This window comes from Lepidochelys olivacea, assembly GCF_965140295.1.
Source record: "Lepidochelys olivacea isolate rLepOli2 genome assembly, chromosome: 7".
Classification (NCBI taxonomy): Eukaryota; Metazoa; Chordata; order Testudines; family Cheloniidae; genus Lepidochelys; species Lepidochelys olivacea.
This window is the reverse complement of record NC_140417.1, coordinates 93,749,457-93,769,652: the sequence shown is the minus strand read 5'-3', so window position 1 is coordinate 93,769,652 and position 20,196 is coordinate 93,749,457. Positions and strand designations below refer to the sequence as shown.

Here is a 20,196-nt window from a genome sequence, read left to right as displayed (position 1 = left end):
CCCAGCATCACAGCAAAATGCAAGGAGGAACAGGTTGTTTAACATAAATAATTAGCACATATTGTAAGGGACCATTCAAGGTAGAGTGGCCTGTTAACACCTCTGCAGTCATAGGACAAAAAGAGGGGGTTAGTGGGTTACAGATTGTACTAATAAGCCATAAACCCAGTGTCTCAGTCCTTGATTTTTGGTGTCTAGCAGAGTAATGAATTTAAGAGTCCAGGCTCATGTTTTGACTCTGCCTTGAATAGTCCCTTACAATATACACTAGCAACTTATGCTAAACTATCTGTTCCACTTTGCATTTTGCTGTGACACTGGGAATACCTTTCCCAGACCTGAAGAAGAGCTCTTTGTTGCTCGAAAGCTTGTCTCTCTCATCAACAGAAGTTGATCCAATTGTTGGTGATCCTTTGGAATTCCAGGATGATTGTGTTCCATAAAATGATAGCCAGTTATCACTGTTGGATCTGCAGGTGACTAATGAGACCAATCTGGGATCGACAGATCTTGTCACAGTTGGGGCAGCCATTTCCCAACGGAAGGGGTGGAGCTGGATCAGGCTGCAGCACGTTCTTTCCCATTTCTCATTGTCTCCATTGGATCTCAAAATACTCAGATCCTTGCCATAAGATCCTTTTCCATTTTGGTCAGTCGAAGGTTTGGGTTTCCCATGAGTTTATGTCAATATTGTACTTCTTCATGTTGGCTTTGAGGGTGTTTTGAAGCGCTTTTTTCCCCTGCCCCTCATTCATTGGCCATGGCTCAGTTGTGAGAACATGACCTGCTTTGGGAATCAATCTTCGGGCATTCGAAGAACATGACCAGCCCAATGGAGTTGGTGGTAGATGATCATAGCTTAAATGCTGGAGGGTTTGGCTTAGGATAGAACACTGAGCTTGGTGCGTTGGTCATCCCACTTGATTCGGAAGATCTTGTGGAGGCACCATGGATGGTATCATTCAAGAACCTTGAGGTGTCTACTGTACAAGAGATACAAGAGATACTGTACAAGATTTCACCACCATACAAGAGAGCAGGGATAACATCAGCCTGGTACATGAGAAGTTTGGTTTGATTCTTATTGTCACAGTCTTCAAGGGCACATTTTCTCAAGCGTACGAAAACTGCACTGGTGCATTGAAATGCAATAAAATATATTATCTAACCCTCCTTGCCTCTCTAATATCCTGAGACCGGCACAGCTACAACAACACTGCATTCAGCTATACATGGCAGTACGTTGAAGGATCTTATGAAAGACGCATCTCTGGAGCATTTCTCTGAGAAGCAGGCTGTGTAGGAAGTCTACATCTGTTACTGGAGCCTGATCTTACCTCCCACTTGGTAAGGCAACTCCCATATTTTCATGTGCTGTGTATTTATACCTGCTACTGTATTGTCCACTCCAAGCATCTGATGAAGTGGGTTCTAACCCACGAAAGCTTATGCCCAAATAAATTTGTTAGTCTGTAAGGTGCCTTGTTGTTTTTCATCTGCTAGTAGCAGCCCTGTAACCTACTATGTACAAGACAGTTTCTTTTGGACATATTCTGCACAAAGCTGGGATTTCCATTCTAAGGATCTCACAGTTACAATACCTCATAACCTTTAAAGACAGCAAAGCAAAAAATAAGTGTAGGAGATACAGCTCTATGCCACTGTTATGTTCCTTTTCTTTAGATCTGTAGGTAGATGCACACTTTGTAATTCAAACTGAATTATATAGAAAACACAGCACTCCTGAAGGGTGCTCATCAGAACTTTGTTTTTATTTCTACTAGGTATGACATAGCCCACAACAATGGTTTCCCACGCAGCCTAATCCAAATGTTGTTATGCAGTATGTCTCCACAATATGAATTAAGAAAATATTTCTAAGGGGACTCTAATATAGTCCATGTTGCACTCATCTGATGCCATCACTTTTTGCCTTCTTCTTTACCTTCTCTTTTCTTTCTATCATATTCCAGGGTTGAAAAGATTCTCCCTTCTTTTGTTTTAAAGGCACTGATGTAGTGGGCTGACATCATCCTTGGTATTCTTTAGTTATATGAACTGAATCTTCAGTAGAGAGTGAAAGCCTTCAAAGGAATTACACCAGGAATAAAACTGACCCACTAATTTTGCCTTGACCATTTATCTATGGGCATGTCTATATGATGTGTCAGTGCATAGTAACCTGGGCTCATAGTGTGTTTTGCATCAATGTACACTAGGGAACTTTTAGTGTACAACAGCAGAGTCCATATGGACAATTAATGCATGGCATACTGGAATACTGAAGATTTATCCCCCAGTTTACTGGGCACTAATTCATTGTATAAACAAACCCTAAGTTCCAGCCCAACGAGAAGCATCTTCACAGTAAGACACTTAAAGAGCTCAATCTGTTTAGTTTATCAAAAAGAAGATCAAGAAATGACTGTACTATCGTGGGAGAGGGGGGGAATACCTAATGCTAAAAGGATGTTTAAATTAACAGAGGAAGGCATAACAAAAACTAATGGCTGGAAACTAAAGTCAGATAAATTGAAATTAAAAATAAGGCAGAAATTTTAACTATGAGGCTATTTAACCATCACAACAAACTTCCCAGGGAAGTGGTGGATTCTCCATGTCTTAAAGTCTTCAAATCAAAACTGGATGCTTTTCCTGAAAGATATGCTTTAATGAAACATAAATTATAGAGGTAACTGAGTTAAATTCTATGCAGTGTGTTAACAGGAGATAAGATTAGATAATCTAATGTGTCCTTTTGACCTTAAAATATAAGACTCTTACATGCCAGAAGTAATCTTGAAACTCAGTTATGTACATAGCCATTCTCCCAACCTTGGTTGCTTAGGCAACCAGGGCTGTGTTAAACTCTCCACTTTCTTTCTCAAGCAAAGTTCATTGTGCCTCAGTTTTCTAATCTGGTAAATGGGGATAATGATATTTACCTCACATGAGTATGATAAGGTTAAATGCATTAATGTTCGCAATGTTCTTTGAGATCTTCAAATTAGACATTCAAAGTAAAGTGCAAAACATAGCCATGTAATATGTGTTTCTAAATGTTTGATTTTGATTAGCTCTGTTTTACTGTTCTTGATATTTTTATGTTTAATTTTGAAAATTTAAAAGTCTATATACAATATTAAATGTAACTTATTGTAAGATCTTTAGAGCAAAGAAAATTTCTTTCTACATGTTTGTATAGCACTTACCGCAAAAGGGAACTAATTTCAATTGAGAGCTTTAGGTACTATTGTAACACTAATTAATAAATAAATAATGATAATTAATAATGAAGATAGGTCCCAATGCCGCTCCCACTGAAATAAGATCCTTTCTTCATTGTAGTTGTAATGTATCTAGATGCTTTAAACAGCCAGCTTTCCCCTTTTCTTCTAAAAATGATCAAATCAGGCAACCAAATACATTTCTAAATTGGACTTTATTGAATACGGTTTATTTTGAACATTCAGGGATGCATCATATTTAGCAGACATGTGAGACAGGTAAGTGTGTTCTTTAAAAAATGCAGTGTGGAAAAAGCTTTGCATGGTAGAATATTTTGTTTAGAAATTACAGTTGTAGGCATTCTCTCATCCTCAGTAATATTTTCCATGTGTGCCTTTTTGTTTTTCAGCGATGCAAACGAGCAATAAAGGCCAAGGATATAAATTAATCTAACAGCTTTTGTAGCAATGCTTTTGATGGTTTCACTCAATTTCATTTTCCAGGGGGTACTGGCTTTTTTACTTCTCCTGTCGCTTGTAATATGTAAAGCACAATTCCCAAAGGTTTATGAGGCTATAAGGATCCAGAAAAAGATGACTGTTTCTCCCCATACACGCACATTCCACCCCACACCCACTCACCCACCCACCAGCAAAACATAATGCTGTACTATTTTTGGTAACAAGGAAGGGCCTCCCTATGAAAACAGAAAGCAGTGTATTTTCTCAGTTACATCAACTTGCAGTCTAATGCTGTGTTGTGCTCACTGTTTTTGTGGTGATGCAAGTCTTTTTTTTTTTCCCCTCCCTACAGCTGGTTGGATTTTCCCCATCTTACAGCACCTCGCAGGTCCCTTCTCTGAGCAGTACGTTGCCTGAGTGAGTAGAAACACAGAGATCAGCTGCAGGTTTTTATCTTCAATAACAGATACAGAGGGAAAGGGAAAAGGGTTGGAAAAGGAGAGACAAATATTGACTTGGCCTTATAGAAAGACATCCAGTGACTGAATAAAGAAGCCCTGTTCATGTTTTGGGATATTCTTTCAACTGGCTGGAACCAGAGCCGATCAAAAGAATGGGAAATGCCAGCAGACCCTTTAGAAGAATTGCTTATTTCCTATGCCTTTTTTGTATGCTTTTGCTGACTGAAGGGAAGAAATCAGTGAAGCCAAAATGTCCTGCCTGGTGTACTTGTACCAAAGATAATGCTTTATGTGAAAATGCCAGATCTATTCCAACCAGCGTTCCGCCTGATGTTATCTCACTGTAAGGGCTGTAAGCATTTGGTTATTTAATTTATTATTTAAAATGAACTATTATGTTTGGTGTTTTCAGCGCAGACTGAACGATGCTTGCAGTAGGGAATATACCTTCCGCATTCAAAATCATCAGATAGAATGTTAAAATGTGTGTTACATCTCCTTCCTCTATACATGTACCTTTTTCTGCCTTTTTCTGCATTATGTGAAAACTATAACAGATTTGTTTTTATTGTTAATTAACAGTAGCTATGTAAAGAAATTATATTGTAATTCACAGCTCAGTGTTGTAATGATGAATATTTGAGATCTCATTAACACAATTTTTTCCCCCTTCTTTCCAGATCCTTTGTGAGATCTGCTTTTACTAAAATCCCAGAAGGGAGTTTTTTGCTCACACCGTCTCTGCAGCTTCTGTGAGAAATATTTATATCATATGATTATTTGTTATGAAACATATATATCCATAAACAATATAGTAAGGGTCTGAATACCCACTTTATAAGAAATAGCAAGGGTGGCTCCATTACACATCAAAATACATAAACAGTTAGACTTTGAAGTAAAGGTAATTTTGAAAGATGGCATATGTTTAATGGGTTAGGGGTGTTAAACTGCATGTACTTGTTTGGGGTTTTATTAATTATTAATTATTATTATTTGCTGTCAGTATTAGTTGGAATAGATTAAATTCTGAAGATTGCTTTCTGTGATGACAGATGTGCTATCCTCTTATGTATTGTACTCTAATGGATGTTACTGAAGGAGTCTGAGCATTACAAGAACTGTGCCTGTTTCTTTTCTGCAATCTTAGGGCCTGATCCCCATTGATGAGATGTTTAGGATATCTCAGGATCAGGCCCTTAATTTCAATGGGATGAATCCTGAAGTCCTTACTCAGGCAAAACTACCATTAATTTCAGTAGAAGTGTTGACACCTCAATAGGAGTTTTGCCTGGGTAGGGACTGGATTTGGCCCATCATTTGTTATTTTGCATTCTCTAAAGTAGTGAGATTGATGAAAACTGTAAATTCTTAAGCAGTCATTACAAAATCATTACAAAATCAAACACTATGACAGTGTGTGCACTGAACAGAGCACTGGAATATTGTTAGATGTTTAGATTCATTTGTGTGTAAAATTTTACAGATTCTCCAGAGAAATAGCTTTCTAGAAAACTGGAAGAGTGATTATATAATCACTAGCTGTACAAAGATATAGGAGGTATAAACCTGAACTGTTTGCACTGGGTTTGCTATCAGTTTGAGATGTATCCAAATTTGTTTCGGAAATCTGACAAGAGACTTTTTTCAGTCTGTTCAAAAATGAAATAGGACACCTGCATATGACTGATTTCACATGGGTAGTAGATTTGCTACAAAGTGAAATTTTGATGTATTAGAGCACTAAGGCTGTTACATTAAACTCTTGGTGTTCTGGTAGCTGAAGCCATGACTCAAGCTGTGCTTTTCTACCTCAAGTGGAGCTGATAAGGAGGTGCAGGCACACTGTACAATTTTGGATACAGGGTAAATAGGTAAATGTAGTTACTATGGAAACCTGAATACTGTTCCATTGTGCATTATTCCCTACAAGATTTTCCAAAGTGGTCACAGATCACAAAAGGGACAAAGCCCACATGACTTCTGAGTGGGGCCTTCCAGCAGAGAGAAAAAGAAGTGGCTGTATTTGTATTATGTGGCTTGTATGTCAGTAAAGTGAAAAGGACATCATAACCCTCCCTCTTGGCTGTGCCACGCCACCTGCACTTAGCAATCCTACGTCTAGCATGGGCCATAGAATAGGTTAAGTGAAGTAGACTGGGAGTTCCTTGGAGCAGGGGCCATCATTTTGTGCTGTGTTTGTACTGCACCTAGAACAAAGGGGTCCCTGTCTATGACTAGGTCCTAGGGTAATAAATAAATAAATAAATACATGATATTTAATAAATACCGCAGGCTGTATTTGCATGATCTACCATTCGCTTCACTCACACAATGTACCACATGTTATTGCTAACAAAATGCTGCAACATAATCTCCAAACTTACAAAAGCAGTTTTTGTTCCATTGTGGGTTTTGACAAGTAGTACGCTAAAACAATACAAACTGTCCCCAGATTGCTTACTTTGTGATTGGGAACAAAAAAACCTCAACCCATTCACAGTTGGGAGAAGGGGAAGGAAAGAAAACTTAACTTCATATATACCCTGCTGCCCTGGTTGGGTTCGAGCAGCTTCTAAAACACAGAACATAAGCAATGCCACTAGACTAGAGGGCTCATAAACTATTTAAAGGGATACTATCCTATCCCTATATACTACAAAGAGGGTAGATTGTGATCAAATAAAAAGTATCCTGAGACAATTATGTTAATAGTAAATAAATAAATATGAATTGCAGACAAGCTATGATGCAGATCTACCATGTGGGTCTGATGGCAAGATTTGATCTCAAGCTTTTGAAACATACGTGTGAGAAAATCTTTCCTTTTAAAACCATTCCTATAAATCTATGTCAAACTCTTTAACTGGAGAAAGCATAACCTATAGAAGCAGAGCTAGAAAATAACTGAACTTGAAATTTTTTAATGCAGGATTCCAAAGAATAAATTAACTCATTATTAATTAATGCCTTGTAATTTTGAATCTTTAAGTGCCTCTGGATATTACACTATAAGTCCATGTTCCCTTGAAGTCCAGCTGATTGTAATTCCATTGAGGAAAGTGAAACTCATCTTCGTGGACAATCCCCTGGCATATTAGGGGTGTGGAATCCAAAACTGATTTAAAATCACCAAAAGCAAACTTGTCTATTAATTATAAATAGGACAGACCATTAATCAATTTTATGAAAGATTAAAAGATTTTTATAGGAAAAAGTAAATGTGGTGGCAGTATATGATAGACAAAAAGAAAAATATATACATATATAATATAATGTATACATAATGAAACCTGCACTGTGAACCACCTCCGGTAAGCAAAATCCATTTTAAAATATGGTTCTACTCTGAACACTAAGTTAAAATGGCTTTAAGGGAGTCCATGCTGATTATATCTCAAATGTGCTCTTTTCACAAGTTAAAAGATTTTTTCCTAATTGCCAGCTCTGCAAACTCATCCTGCAATCTGAATGTCAAGCTAGGGTCTTCTCCCACATCACCATCAGAAACAAAGGTTCTGCAGGGCAATTCAGGCCCTTAGAGATACCTGTGCACCTCATTGTCTTCTGGGTATGTCTTTAGTAATACTTGTGCAGTCCCATTAGTTTCATGGAGCTTGCATAGGTAGCTGATTGGCCTGATAAGCATGTGCTTAAGTCCTACTGTACTCAGATGGAGCTACATCAGTTTAGCTCAGCTGAGGATCTAGTCCTTAGTCTAGAAAGCAAACCAGTTTTGCTGCTCCCTAGGGTCAGTGGTTCTCAACCTATTTACCACTGTGGGCTGCATAGGCAGCTCTCTATGTATTATGTGGGCCACATCCACACAGTACATATATTACCTGTATGGCCCTGAGGATGTCACATGGGCCACAGCTGTGTGCTGATTATGCCGCTAGCAACCCACAGGCTGAGAACAACTGCACTATACTATGCCATATATGGGCAGTGCACATTAGCCATATTATCCTGCAACCCTTACACAGACAAAACCTTTGATGTGGTCAGTGAGAGTTTGGTCTGCATGGGGACTTCTGGATCATGCGCTAAAAAGTATAAAAATCTAACAGTTTATTTTGTATTTCTTTATGCAGGTTATTTACATCAAACTCTTTTGATGTTATTAGCGATGATGCTTTCATGGGCCTTCCTCATCTAGAATATTTGTGAGTGAACAAAATATTTCTAGAATTATGGACCAGGTGGGATTTCCAAGTTACAGGCATTGCTTTAACCAAAATGAATTTGTGACCCATTACAGGTTCATAGAGAACAACAGCATTAAGTCAATTTCAAGAAATACTTTTCGAGGACTGAAATCTTTAATTCACCTGTAAGTAAAGTGTTTTCATGTATTACTTAATAGAGTGTATTTAATTTAGTAACTGAACCATCGTGTGGTTTAATTTAGCATTTGATATTATATAATCATTGACGTTTGTTGCTTAAACAATGTCAATATCCATATTATGCAGACCAGAAATGGCAAAAAAAAAAAAACCAACAAAAAAAACTTCTCAGCCAGGTCATGTCTATCCTGCCCTGTACAGGAAGAATGATGCAAAAACTGTCCACTTGGCTGCTTCCCCTTTTCTCTCTCACGCACTAATCCGAGGAGCAAGAACAGGATTATGATCTTGCTGTTCAAGAATAGTTTTAGAAAGACAATCAGCTAAACTAAGAAAAGTTCCAATTTCAAGCTAAATCAAGAAACAAAAATATAGAAATAGAAACTGAAAGCATGGGAGCCCAGGACAGGATACTGACACCTGTAACATTTAGTTGCAAATGTATGTACAGTATTTGCAGGGTCTGATTTATCAAAGCTAAGCTACTGTCATGTTTAATCAAAAGGTGTGTGGCATTTTCAGTCAGTTTTTACACACCATATGTATCCATATCAAATTAATTGTTTATAAAAAATTGAATGAACTTCCTTTCAAAATATAGCAGTTACCTTTTCTATATAGAAAAATATACCAAAAATATTCTAAGAAAATGAGGCTTTGTTATGGAGATTTTGCTGTCTATAAAGTCTAAATAACATTAATTGTCTAAAATGTGTGGGGTGTGCCTAACATATGTATGAATTCCCTACTCTGATCGTTTGCATTCACACAGGCATATATCTTGGTGTATTTGTCATATGCGGGGGAGTGTATTCTGACCTTTTGTCCTCAACATAATAGCTTCTAAGAGAAGTACAGGGTCATTTGGCTTTTTGTTTCATATATGGTCAGATGCAGGGGAAAGCACAATTTCACCTACATATGGTGAATGCACAAATATAATTAATTAAATTTCACCTAATTCTGCATCATATAACAAATGCATCATAGGATACTATAGACCAGGTCCTTAGCTGGTGTAAACTGAATTCACTGTGACTATTCACATGCGTAAAGTTATTTGCATGCATAAACATTTTTAGGACTGGGACAATAGAAAGAGAGAGAGAGAGAGAGAGAGAGAGAAACTAAGATGTGTGGTATATACATAAATATCGGTCTACAGGTATAATTATGGCGTAGTTAAAAAAAAGACAGAGAATGGGATAAGATTGTTGATAACCTGAAGGGCCCGTAAACTGCAAACATTTATGAACATGAATAGCTTTACACACACAAATTATTTTATTTATTAACTTATTAAATTATTTATTTTATTAATTTATTTATTATGTGCCTGCTGCTATCAGTGTGCAGGTGTTTTCCCAACACAGAGGAAGATACAGTCCCTATTCTGCAAAGGACACAATTTAAAAATAACATCATGTCTTAACTGTTGTGCTCGCTTAAAGGGACCCCTCAATAGTTTTCTAAGGGAAAGCATATGCAGGAGATGAGACAGTATTTTGAACAGCTATTGTCTGCATGTGGTTGCATACACAATCTTGGGAGATGAGTTTATATATCATGCAGTTTCTTCACATGCAAAGCTAATCTTCAATACAATGGGAGTTGTATTAGATGGAATATATGGGCTAATGGTGTTAACATAACCCAGGCATTGTCAAACATTGAACAGTGTTAAACAAGATTCAGGGTTTGGTATACAGAGACCTCAGCCTGCTTAAAACCATGGCAAGCGCATCATTAAAAATCCTTTAAACTTTGTATTAAAGATAAAGAAAAGAAAGAAAACCAGGTAAAGCATTTGAAATGTAAATATTAAATAAGGTTTTCATTTTAACGACGTTCTTTGTTCCTTTTACTGGAGAGAGGTTTTAGAAGGAAAATCCCCCTTGTCTGACAGTCTCTTAGATGGTATCAAAGATGGTAATAACTGTCCTTCTGGGGGAAACAGAAGAAGTTAATTGAGATGTGTTAGAGCTGTTGTTGTTGCTGTTGTTAAAAGCTGATCCTATTTCATCCCAGGGCGTTTGGGATTCAGCTGGAGCTGGTAGAAGTGGCAATTTTATCAGGGTACTTTTTTTTTTTGGCCCGGTCTGATCAGGGCATCTCTCAGGATTAGGTTGAAGGAGGACTGGGTCCCAGGAGATGGTAGGGGTGCCAGCCATGATGGTGAAGCCCGCTCCAGAAGCCAATGTTTCTCCAAGAAGTCTCGTTCTTTAAGGACCCACAAAGGGAATTGTGGGTGGATTACCCCATCTTCCTTTATGATAGTTAATTCATGTAGAACAGCCTCTGCAGAACTAAAACTACTAGAAACATGTGAAGGGGTTTCACTTGAGGAAAAGGATTCATATTTTCCTGGGCTTTTGCAGTAATAAAATAAGTTCTATTACTAACTTTGCTCTTTTGAGGGGTCTTTTTGGAAAACATTTTAACTTACAAGTATTTACTGACCTCAGGAAAAACAAACAGAATTCAACCATATTTGGTTAAAATCAAAAAGGAAAATTAAAAATCACAGATCATGAGACGAAAAGGAAAAAATAAAAGTTGAAACACAATTAAAACAAGGCACTATGATAAAGTGTCTGAAACAAAATCAAAATCAAATCCTGAAACATTAATCAGAGTGAAACAGATGCAGTTTCTTGTGCTTTGTGCTCCTAATCTTTTTAATGACCTTTTACTTCCCAAAGCCAATTATGAAAACATTCAGTTGCTTGCCAAGGAAGCCAATTGCCACATTTGTATAACCCTTTGAGATCTGAGTCACAGCACCAATAAACGTTGTATTGAGCTCAAGGGCCAAAAGAGTTAAAAGGTGTTATAAACTCTTTCACTGCCCAACACTGAAACAGTGTTACAAAGATTTGGCGAGTGGGAAGGGGTTTCTACAGAGACCCTGGTTTGCTTAGTTTCTCTGGCAAACACCCAAAGGCACTCATTCTAAAGCAGGAAATATATTGATTAAAACACAAGAAAGAACAAGAAATATTTACACTTCAATGAAATTGAGTAATTATGCAAAACAAACTTAATCAAAAGCTATTAAAATTTTTCTTCTTTTGGAGGTAAAATATCAGTCCCTTATACCAACAACCTTTCTGTGATGAAAAGGAAAGGGTTAATTTTACTCTCAGTCCTGATGTATGAAGGGTATTTACTTCTGTGGAGAAGAGACAAGATAGAAAAGGTGGGGGAAATATAGCTTTTGTTGATGTCCTTGGAACCAGTATTCTGTTATGAATGGATGCTTTACACTCGCATGTCGGCCACAACAACTGTTGCTGTGGTCCCAGGCTCACAGTCTGGTCAAGGACGTCATCTGGGTTGGTGCTTTTTTCCTTAGACAGGGCAGGGCTGGATAAACCATCATCTCACTGTGCTGATGCATGCAGTTCAATTGATTTCAGGATCCAGTGAATAGGTGAGAGAGCTTAAACAAGAGCAAGGCCTGATGAACTTCCTCTCGGAAAGAAAATCCTTTGGTCAGGTCTGCTCCTTCTGTCTTAGGGTCAGGGAAGATGAGATTAGACACATTCAGTCAAGTCAAGATGAGAGTTTTCAAAGTATTTTAAAGACACCTCCTCCCCCAAAAGGGGTTGGAATGTGGGCAATATAGTTTATCCCCTCATTATTTTGCCCACCAATTAGGGCTAATATTCGACACACCAATTTTCGTTCATTAATTTCCAGACCTGCATTTTCGTGTCTGGACTCATTCAGTCTCTCTGTCTGATTTTCTTGCACCAGTTTATAACATTATTTTTTGAAAATAATTTGACTTACTTTTCATGGATGATTCCCAAACAGGCAAAAAGTTATAGGCCCAGTTGTCACAGCAGAGTTTTGCAGGTAGAATACCTACAGAAGCAGGCCCATAAACTACTCAGTGTGACCACTTTAATCCTTGTTTGTACATCCTTGTCCTTTCCTAGAATGTGTCTATATACACTTACCTAGCATAACAAGTAGATTCTCTGAGTCACACTCCACTTGAGGAAGAGCAGAATACTATTGTCATGTAAAATACGTCAAAGATATTCGTGGTAATTATGCATACTGATGAGTTCCATGAAGTGATGGCAGAATATGACCTTTGTTCTGTATACTCCGCCCATTTCCTTTTCACAAGTGAATTTCTGCATTCCAGTAAAATTACCCAAACATCTGGGTTTTACATTTATGCAAATAACTCTAATAATTGGAATGTGTCCTCACTGTAGTGTAGTCACATCTAGTATACCTATTCAAGACAATTCATTTTGAAGAGTGGAATATTTTTTTAAAAGCATAGGAGCGGTATAATTGCACTTTTGACTCATTTAATGCCATAACCCTAAATTGCAGAATATTTTAGCATAGAAAATTATTTCCATGAACAAGATGTAATTTTGATGGCATCTTTGAAGTTTTTCAGAAAAGCAAAATGTCATTCTGAGATTTAAAATATGGGCCTTCACACATAATTACACAGGACTGAATATTTACTCCCTCATTAGCATCCATCCTTTCCAACTAAGTGTTTTCTGCACAGGTACCACTAAGAGCACCATCTAGAGGTTACATAATAAAATCTTATGGCATGTTTTCTAATAATGGAAGATATAAAGTGCCAACCTTTCATCCAAGAATCGGCTCAATGTATAAATCTGGATTTTTTTCTGTTAATCTGATTCCCACTAAAATCATGAACTTTTAGTAGCTCTGTATCCATTATTGTGCTCTGCTTGGTATAATTCGGTGATAAAGATTACGTAAGGCTGGGATCCTGCATGTTCATACATGTGCTTAACTTTAGATATGTGAGTAGTTCCATTGACTAATATCAAATTACTCACATGCATAAAGTTAAGCAAATGCATAAATGTCTGGCAAGTTTGAGTTTATAAATTAGTTGCAGTAAACCAAATATGGTCTAAATGTAAATGGCGCCAGAGAGGGCACATTACTCACACACAAAAACACTAACCTTTAAGTTTTAACCTTAAACATGTGGTTAAGTACTTTTCTCAATCAGAGCTATTGTATCTAAATGCCTCCTTGTCAGATGTGTACAATTTACAAGTAAAAATAGTTTTTATTTCTAATGCCCAGTGCCACAAATTCCAACTGGAATCTGAAAATCATGCCAGCTTCTTTCCTTTTCATGCATCCTCACCAGTGATAAAAATTTTGCTGACCAAATTAGGCACTGACTCACACACACACAACCATATTCTCTTCTAGTTATGCCCTGAGTGATACTTGTGAAAACCTTGCATCATCCATGGGCTTACACAGGTGTACCTGCTGGAAAAAATGAATTAACTATTTTAAAAGTATATTCACATCTTCTGTCCACTTTACCAGTTGAAACTGTTGGGTACTCTCTTAGTTTAAAATAGTTTTCTTGAAAATCAAAGACATAGTATTGTTATTATTTGCTGGTAAGATAACTTTTTATCCCTTAATAACCCAAGCAAGAAATCTTTTAGGCTTAACTCAATGTTGACCTCCAATTTCTGCTTTATAAACTTATTGACTCCCAAAAATGTTAGTTACTGGATATTTTCAGAAACCATGAGCCAATGAGAGCTAGCTACAGTATCGTGGATTCAGTGTTTAAGATAGATTGTGGTTCCTAGAAAGTGGACATGGAGGCAGGACATTACAATATTATAACAACACACATGTCCAGAAGGGAAGACATTTGTGTGTCCAGTCATGGCTAATCATTTTAAAATAATGGTGTTGGCAAAATACTAGAGATGATCACATTTTCTACTACCCTGAGTGAAGTACTGTAAATGATACAAGAATGTTGAAAAGCAAGAGAGCAATAGGAAGTGTGAATATATCTTAGCAGAAGAAAGAGTCACAAGGTAAATGAGATATTCTTTAAAGTAATCTTGTATAAATAAGGATTGAAGTACATTATTGTTCTTTACCATAAAAAACAATATTGCATTTTGTAGAAATGTATTATCTGATGAGCTGACATATTTTCTTTTACAGGAGCCTTGCAAACAATAATCTCCAAACACTTCCAAAAGACATATTCAAAGGGCTGGATTCTTTAACAAACGTGTAAGAAATCAGCAATTTCTTATTTTCAGACACTATGGTTAGAAAAAACAGGCCATTGCCTATTGGTGATGACTGCAAGATATTGTAAAGTACTTGATTTGGAATTTTGGGTATATGAATTTTCACCTCTCTTTTAACTTCTTTCATGATGTAAAATATACAAGATAGACCTAGTAACAGGACGCTCCTATGACCCGGTGGACATTCAGGCCAGTAGACAGTGGAGGAATCCTATCACATTGGTGGGTGAAGGTGGTAGAAGCAAGGGTGGATTTGATTTACGTTTAATGCTGTCAATATTGTATAATATTTCCCAGATAAGATTATATATATATATATATATATATATATATATATATATATATATAATAAAATAAAATAAGAATTCTGTATGGTCATAATCCCAATAATATGACACTTAAATATGGCCATTGAAATAAGAAAAAGACATCCTTTGTAATGCAAACAGGACACGATGTGAAAGCAGGGAGAAGGATACTTGATGAGAATGAGAACATTTCATGTTTCCAATATAATCTAACAGGAGGCTATCTTTAAACACAATGACCATTTAAAATCTCAGTACAAGTACTTTATACCTGGCTAACTCAAACTGCAACCAAAACAAAACGTAAACTAGTTTTAAATTTTAAATTTGTAAACCAAAGTATCTTAAACATTTGTAAAAGTACAAAATATATTTTTGAAATATATGCTTGGACCAGATCTTGCAGTCATTCCACTGGAAGAGTCCCATTAGAGACAATGTGCAAAATTCTGGCTCCCCCAGTACACATAGAAGTTAGACTCAGTAGATACCTAATGTTCCCTGCACCAGTAAGTCCTGGAGCTGGCCCAATGGCACTCCAGGGCTATTTAGGGCATAGCCAAGTGATCAGGCTGCTTCCCTCTCCCCTGCATGCCTTCTAGAATCTGACAACAGGCACCACAGAGTTTTGTATTGCTTCTGTTAGCAGCAGTTCTGCAATACCCCAATATAGTTCTTCATCCACACCCTCCAGTACTCCCTGAGGCCTTCTTCTGGAGTCTGCCAAGTGTTTGTAGAATGCCTCAGAACACCACCAGTCAACCACTACAGTTCCCCACATACCCAGTGCTCTTCACAGGGCACCCAGTCCTGCAAGGCATTTGACACCTCCTACACTGAATGCATCCAATGAAGTGAGGTGTAGCTCACAAAAGCTTATGCTCAAATAAATTTGTTAGTCTCTAAGGTGCCACAAGTACTCCTCTTCCTTTTGCGAATACAGACGAACACGGCTGCTACTCTGAAACCTCCTACATAATGTGAGCTGAGGGTGTCAGCATTTTATAAGAGGCACTCAGTATCTTTCAAAGGCCATAGTTTGACCCAAAGGGAATTCAGGTTATATCCCTTATGACCCTAAATGAGTGTGTTTAAATGAAGAAGAGCAGAAATAGGGGTAAAGCTGAGGAACTGTCCACTGATCACTAAATTAATCTATCATGTCACAGTAATTGTCCCTGTGTCATCTAGAATGTCCTAGTGAGGAAATGCTAAACAATGAGAAACAAAAAAAACAAGATTTGGGCCAAAAAGTTGGACAGGAATTTAAGTACCTGTAAATTTAGGATTATAAGTAAAATACGGAAGAGCAGATACTTCCACTGATTCCCAACCTAAGCTTGTCTTGATTTCCTTAGTATAATTGGAACTATTTAAGTTTTTGCAAGTAGTTTTAACAAACTGTTGTGTTGTTTTTGTTTGTTTGGGTTTTTTTTAATTGGTTCAGGACAAATTAATTCAGGAAAGTCCAGCATTCTCATAAGAGAAAGCAAGAATATAGTCATTTTATAAAAGTCCTTGTTATTTTAGTCTTGTGATGTTGTGGAAAACAACAGCTAATTGATCAATGTCAGTGTGTGGTTTATATTTTTACAGGGATCTTAGAGGGAACACATTTAATTGTGACTGCAAACTGAAATGGTTAGTGGAATGGCTGGGCAGCACCAATGCAACAGTTGAAGACATTTATTGCGAAAGTCCACCAGAATATAAGAAACGTAAAATCAATAGCCTATCACCAAAGGAATTTGATTGTATTATTACAGGTAATGTGTTCCAAATTATTTCACCTCATTACTTTAAAATCAAGGCTATATTTTCTAATTAAGGGTGCAATTCTGCAAGCAGTCTGCCTATGGACCTCTCACTGAGTCAACAGGAATTCCTTGTGGATTCAGGCCTGATACAGAAACCATTTTGTGCATCTATTACTAGTCTTTACTCAGACTTTAATAGGAGATTTGCCTATGTAATAATTGCAGAATTGGGACCTATAACTGTAACAGGTAACCTTCTTTTTCAGTTCAGAAAGAATAAGCAGCCTTTAAAATTCTGTCTTATTAGCAGGAAAACTAGACTACTTATTAAATGTATTCTTTAAAAATAAATGAGTATCAATTAACAAGACATTATTTTAATATGGTGAAAAAATACATATGGAAAGAAATGCTACCTTTAGTTATCAAATGTTATGTGTGCTTTTGCAGAATTTGCTGTTTATGAATCCCTGCCATATCAGTCTCTGTCAGTAGATACTTTCTCCTACATGAATGATGAGCATGTGGTTATTGCCCAACCTTTTACTGGAAAATGCATCTTTCTTGAATGGGACCATGTAGAAGGGTCTTTCAGGAATTATGACAACATTACAGGTATGAATAATGCATGCCAAATAACATTACATTACCTGATCTCAAAGGCAGTGCTAACTTTGTCCTTTATCTTTCTTTTTGTAGGTACTTCAACTGTTGTGTGTAAACCCATAATTATTGAGACTCAGCTGTATGTCATTGTTGCCCAGCTCTTTGGAGGCTCCCATATTTACAAAAGAGATATTTTTGCTAATAAGTTTATAAAAATTCAAGATATCGAAATTCTTAAAATCCGAAAACCCAATGACATTGAAACTTTCAGGATAGCAGAAAACTGGTATTTTGTTGTTGCAGACAGTTCAAAAGCTGGCTTTACCACGGTTTACAAATGGAATGGAAACGGATTTTACTCCCATCAGTCTCTGCATGCGTGGTACAGAGATACTGATGTGGAGTATCTTGAAATAGCAGGCAAACCTCATTTAATTCTGTCTAGTAGTTCCCAAAGACCTGTAATATACCAATGGAACAAAGGAACAACTGAATTTGTTAAGCGTCTCGATATCCAAGATATGGAGGATGTGTATGCAGTGAAACACTTCAGAGTGAAAGAGGATGTGTACATTTGTTTAACAAGATTTATTGGTGATTCCAAAGTAATGAAATGGGGAGGTTCAGCATTTCTGGATTTACAAAGAATGCCATCCCGAGGGTCAATGGTATTCCAGCCTCTTCAGATAAACAGTTATCAATATGCCATTCTTGGAAGTGATTATTCTTTTACTCAAGTCTATTATTGGGATACTGAAAAAGCAAAATTTGTGAAGTTTCAAGAATTAAACATACAGGCACCAAGATCTTTCACACACGTTTCCATTGATAAACGCAATTTTCTCTTTGCTTCAAGTTTTAAGGGAACTACATTAATTTATAAACATGTCATAGTTGACTTAAGTGCATGACACTCATAATTCTGAGATTACATCAGACTTTCTACCGTAAGTGGACAAAATGAACTAAATGCATGATGACTCTTATCCTACTTCCAGATGAATGCCTTTAAAAGTTGAGATTGCTAGAACAAAGTATTACTAGTATCTTCATCTTTAATTGTCAAGTCTAGTGGTGTTGGAAGTTGCATTTTTTAACAAAAAGAAATTAAATTAACTGTTCTTTGCATCCACAATATGTAAATATGCGTGCAACTGCATCTGTTGCTAAAAGTATTAAGATGTACTTTTCCATTTATTTATTCACCTGTTTGACAACAACTGCCAAATAAAATGTTTACATTTTCTGTCTTTCACATTCCAAATATGATTATTTACAGGTGATAATTTTTATTTGTGTATATATTATACACATATATAATAAACAACAAGGTGTGTTGTACATGGCAGTGTTTTTGTTACATGTTTCTTTTAATATTATAAGCCACAACAATAAAGCACAAGTGGTTTATACATGTAATCACAACCACATGATAAAGATACAGCATTACATCCCAACTCTATAATTGGTCCAATGCAGACAGACACTTGCATTCATGTGGAGCTCCACTTGCTTAAATGGGACTCACACTGACATGAGTATGGATCTAATTTCAGGATGGGGCTTTATATTGTGTACAGTTTGGGAATTCTTAATTTTTGAATAACATATGGAGTAATCAAAAGAATAAAGTCTTGTTGTCAAGGCCTATCTGCTACTCCTGCTGGAGCAGCACAGAACAGGTCGTGTCAGATGTGACAACATTGTTCTGTACAATAAAAGAAAGCTAGGAGCACATCTTATTTTTCAGTTAACATCTTTTCTATATCTGAAGTTTAACACATCATTTGCATGGATGCCTTTGTAATTTTAATTGCTGTCAAGTCTTTTTAGTGTTTTTGCAATTATTTAATCTTCAACAAGTTTCTCTATTCCTCTGAATGTGGTTAACTGAAGACATTTTTCTGCTCTCCTGCACTAAAGATCAGTAAAAGATATTGTCTAGAATCGGGAAGTTTTAAATGTAACAGGACAAACTCAAAGTATGTGTAAGCAGGTGCAATTCCACCTAAGTTACTCATCTGCTCTTAAATTATACCAGCTCTGAATTTGACCTCAAAATCTATTAAAAGATCACAGATGATATATTTACACAAAAGATTACATTATGTGTAGAATCTGAGACACTAATGTCCAGATCCTATTTTTGAAGAGCATTTGGTACAACTCAGGAAAGGAATACAAACATGGTTTTAAGTCCCCCAATGTTAGGCCAAACTATACCAGGCCATTCCCCTTTGGGCTATTCCCACAGTAAAGGAGCCATTCTGGCAATTGGAGATCACTGGAGCATAAAGGCACACCAGCCACACCCCTTTTCCCCCAGCTACACCCATTACAGTGGCCTTATTCCATCCAAGGATCCCACCAAACTGAAGAGATCCTCCAGGAACCATATCTGCAAGTTTTAGGGCAGTTTTGCACTGGAAAAGCTGTATGAAACTGCTCTAGCAATTCCTGGCCTCTGGCCTTATATATCCCTACCTTACATGTAAATACTTAACTCTCATTGGTATTAATCCCATGCAAAACCCTACTGACTTTGGCTTTTATGAATGGATAATCAGCTGAACAGGATCTCCCCGTATGATGCTGTGGCCAAAAAAGCTGATGTGATCCTGGGATGCATAAGCTGGGGAATCTTGAGTCGGAGCAGAAAGGCTATTTTACCTCTGTATTCGCATAGGTACGACCGATGCTGGAATACTGTGCCCAGTTCTGATGCACACAATTCAAGAAAGATGTTGTTAAATTGGAGAGGGTTCAGGGAAGAGCCACAGGAAAGGATTGGAAAACATGCCTTATAGTGATAGACTTAAGGAGCTCAATCTATTTAGCTTAAAAAAGAGAAGATTAAGGGGTGACTTGATTACAGTCTATAAGTATCCACATGGGGGACAAATATTTAATAATGGGCTCTTCAGATCTGGC

General features: G+C 37.0%; 1 protein-coding gene across 4 annotated transcripts; it reads left to right on the top strand.

Moving 5' to 3' along the window:
- Positions 1-3,898: 3,898 nt before the first annotated feature.
- On the top strand, positions 3,899-18,484 carry LGI1 (leucine rich glioma inactivated 1). 4 transcript variants are annotated; one of them, XM_084633623.1, is made up of 8 exons: positions 3,899-4,106; positions 4,831-4,902; positions 8,245-8,316; positions 8,412-8,483; positions 14,503-14,574; positions 16,499-16,668; positions 17,110-17,274; positions 17,359-18,484. In XM_084633623.1, exons 1-8 carry the CDS (start codon positions 4,009-4,011, stop codon positions 18,174-18,176), a joined length of 1,539 nt encoding a protein of 512 aa, XP_084489749.1. In that variant the 5' UTR covers positions 3,899-4,008; the 3' UTR covers positions 18,177-18,484. The 4 variants fall into 4 exon arrangements, with proteins under 4 accessions (XP_084489749.1, XP_084489748.1, XP_084489750.1 ...); XM_084633622.1 differs by having other exon boundaries at positions 3,900-4,493; XM_084633624.1 differs by lacking the exon at positions 3,899-4,106 and adding an exon at positions 4,479-4,502.
- Positions 18,485-20,196: the final 1,712 nt, after the last annotated feature.